Source organism: Cavia porcellus, unplaced genomic scaffold (genome assembly GCF_034190915.1).
Source record: "Cavia porcellus strain 051 isolate PalLab524CR breed Dunkin Hartley unplaced genomic scaffold, mCavPor4.1 scaffold_7, whole genome shotgun sequence".
NCBI lineage: Eukaryota > Metazoa > Chordata > Mammalia > Rodentia > Caviidae > Cavia > Cavia porcellus.
In genome coordinates this window covers 32,728,052-32,731,280 of record NW_026947490.1, presented here as the reverse complement: position 1 = coordinate 32,731,280, position 3,229 = coordinate 32,728,052, and the positions used below count along the sequence as shown (strand labels likewise).

General features: G+C 35.4%; 1 protein-coding gene across 1 annotated transcript; it reads left to right on the top strand.

Annotated features, from left to right (window-relative positions):
* On the top strand, positions 1 to 903 carry Cavporv1r622 (vomeronasal 1 receptor cavPorV1R622). Its single transcript, NM_001167406.1, has one exon. It carries the CDS (start codon positions 1 to 3, stop codon positions 901 to 903), a length of 903 nt encoding a protein of 300 aa, NP_001160878.1.
* Positions 904 to 3,229: the final 2,326 nt, after the last annotated feature.

Below are 3,229 nucleotides of genomic sequence, written 5' to 3'. Positions count from 1 at the left end.
ATGACATCTGTGGATCTAAAATTTTTCACCCTCCTACTTTTCCCCATTTGCATTGGAAGCCTGGGGAATCTCTCACTTTTATGCCAATATGTCTTCATTTACTTCAGTGGAAGCAGGTCTAGGCCAACAGATTTTATTCTCACAAACCTGACAGTGGCCAACCTGTTAGTCATTCTCTCCCGAGGAATCCCAGACACCATGTCAGCTCTTGGGATGAAAGACTTTCTTAATAATTTTGGGTGCAAACTTGTTTTCTATGTTTTAATGGTGGGCAAGGGTGTGTCTTTCAGCACCACCTGCTTGCTGAGTGTCTTCCAGGCCATCACCATCAGCCCCAGGAGCACCAGGTGGGCAGAATTGAAAGTGAAAGCCCTAAAATACATTGGGCACTGTACCATCCTTTTCTGGGTCCTGCACATGCTGGCAAACATCAGAGTTCCTATGCTTGTGAGTGAAAAAAGCAACAATGAAAATTTAACAAACACTATAGATTATCAATACTGTTCAGCTACAACTACTCCCAAGGACAAAAATACCATTTTTGCATCATTGTCTTTATCACATGATATTTTGTGTTTGAAATTTATGATCTGGAGCAGTGGCTCCATGGTTTTCATTCTATACAGGCACAAGCAGCGAACAAAGCACATTCACAGATACAACAGTTCCTCGAGAACTTCCCCCGAAACCAGAGCTTCTCAAAGCATCTTCATCTTGGTCTGTGCCTTTGTTTCCTTTTATGCCCTGTCTTCCATCACATACATTTGGTTTTCTATTTATGACAGATCTGCTTGGTGGTTGGTTAAAACTTCTGCCTTAACCAATGCTTGTTTCCCTACTGCTAGTCCATTTATTCTCATGACTCGTGAACACTGTGTATGCAGGTGCATGTGGAAGAAGTGAGCACACATCTCACCTCTTCAGACATGGGAATCAGTTTGATTTTCAAATCTTTGGTACTGCATGCACTCATCCGTTGCAAAGCCCAAAGCACAAATGTGAGCTCATTTTACTGTTGAGGTAGGTGTGCCATGGTATATAGAAATGTTTTTAGCTGTTCAAAGAAATGCTTTTTAATGTTTATGACTCATATAATTTTATTTTACACTTGAAGGTGTTTGATTTCCTTATTCAGTTACTTTGTTTCTTCCTGTTTTTCTCTCTGATTTTTTTTGTTTGTGCTTGTTGATTCCTTGTTTTTTGTGTGGAATATTTTTCTCTCCAGCCTCAATTAGTTACAAATTTTAATTTACTTTTATCTGTGAAATATATGTATATATGTAATTACTATCTGTAATTACTATACACTGAAGTCAGTTTTAAGACTTTTAATATTCTTTTATAACTCACTCATTTTACAGTCTTTGGTTTCTTTCACTTATACTTGTATGTTAGATTCAAGTTTTTAATTTATACTGCAAATACAATCTCATGACTATTTTTTAAATGATCGTTTTAAAAATCATTGTACACTCCCAGCAACAATCTTCAAATGTTCCTTTTTCCCCATAACCCGTCCAACATTTGCCATATGTTGATTTCTATATGTTAGCCATTCTTTGGGAAGTTAGATGTTATCTCAGTGTTTTTTTTTTATTTAAGAGGAAAAAGAGAAAAACACAAAACAAAACAAAGCAGTGTAAGGTTACACATAATACAGAACTACAAAAAAAAACATAACAGTAAGAAATCACCTGTTAATAGATTACATATTATCATCTTGGATATAGTTGCTCAAATCACAGTATCAAAGAATACAAAGTAGACATTCAAACAGAGAGACTGCAAACAGCTGTGTTCAATGATCCAAAAACATTAATATAGTCAGCTATTTAACATCCCTAAACACACTTGCTGTTATATCCGTTAGAGCTCTTTTTTTTCCCTCCCTCTCTTTTTTACAAGAAAATTTACACATTTTGGATTTTATTACTCCTTAGTTCTTATTACTTTTTTGGGGGGGGGAGAGAATAAAGTCAAATATGGCAAAACAAAGCTGTAAGTCAAAACCAAGGATAGACATAGCACATGATGTAGAACAGAGTACAAGGTTATTAACAATGGTTATCAACATTGTCTCTTGTTTCCTTAAAAGGAATTGTCTATCTCATTAGATATTATAAAGTTGGACAAAACCGTGGAGAACAAGACCAATAAAACTTAGGCATTGTGAACATTACAGGACTTCCAAAGGAGACAATAGTCAAACCAGAATGGGCATCTTTGTGAATCTTATTGCCTTCAAATTGGTTGCCTATACCTTCAGACTTGCTACTATCACACAGAATGGAACAGAGTCTAATCAGTCAAAACAAGATCTTGGGAGTATTACAGGACTTCAAAACAAGTTAATAGGAGATCAAAAAGAGTTACTACTATATATCCTAATTTTTTAAATTTTTCCCTTAATTAAAATAAACATAAGAAATAGCTAAATAATTTTTTTAAAGAATAGTAGTTAACATAGTGTCTGTCTTTTTCCTTAAAATATTTGGATAAAACTTCATATACTACAGCTTCAAATATTTCCATATCAAAAAGCCCAGAATAAAGCCTTTCTAAATAATAAGTGAAAATTTTATAAGGCTTCAAGGCCACATAATGGGGAATCATGATTATCACATATTTTTATATATTTGAATCATTACTTACATTAGGGAAACTATTCGGTATTCATACATGCGCGATTGATTTATTTCACTTATGAGTATGGTCTCAAGCTGCGCCCATTTATTGATAAATATCTCAATGCGATCCTTCCTTATAGCTGAATAATACTCCATTGTATAGAAATACCACAACTTTTTTATCCATTCCTCAGTTGATGGACACTTGGGTTGTTTCCAAGATCTGGCGATTACAAATTGTGCTGCTATAAACATAGGTGCACATATATCCCTGTGGTATGATGCTTTCAGTTCTTCTGGGAATATGCCTAGAAGTGGAATAGCTGGAATAAATGGGATTTCCAATCCCAACTTTTTGAGAAACCTCCAGACAGACCTCCACAAAGGCTGTACCAGTCTACACTCCCACCAACAGTGCAGGAGAGTTCCTTTTTCCCCACAGCCTCTCCAGCATTTGTTGTTGTTGGTTTTCATGATCCTGGCCATTCTTTCAGGAGTGAGATGGTATCTCAGTGTGGTTTTAATTTGCATTTCTCTAATGACTTATGATGATGAGCATTTTTTCATGTATTTATTTGCCATTTGCATTTCTTCATCTGAGA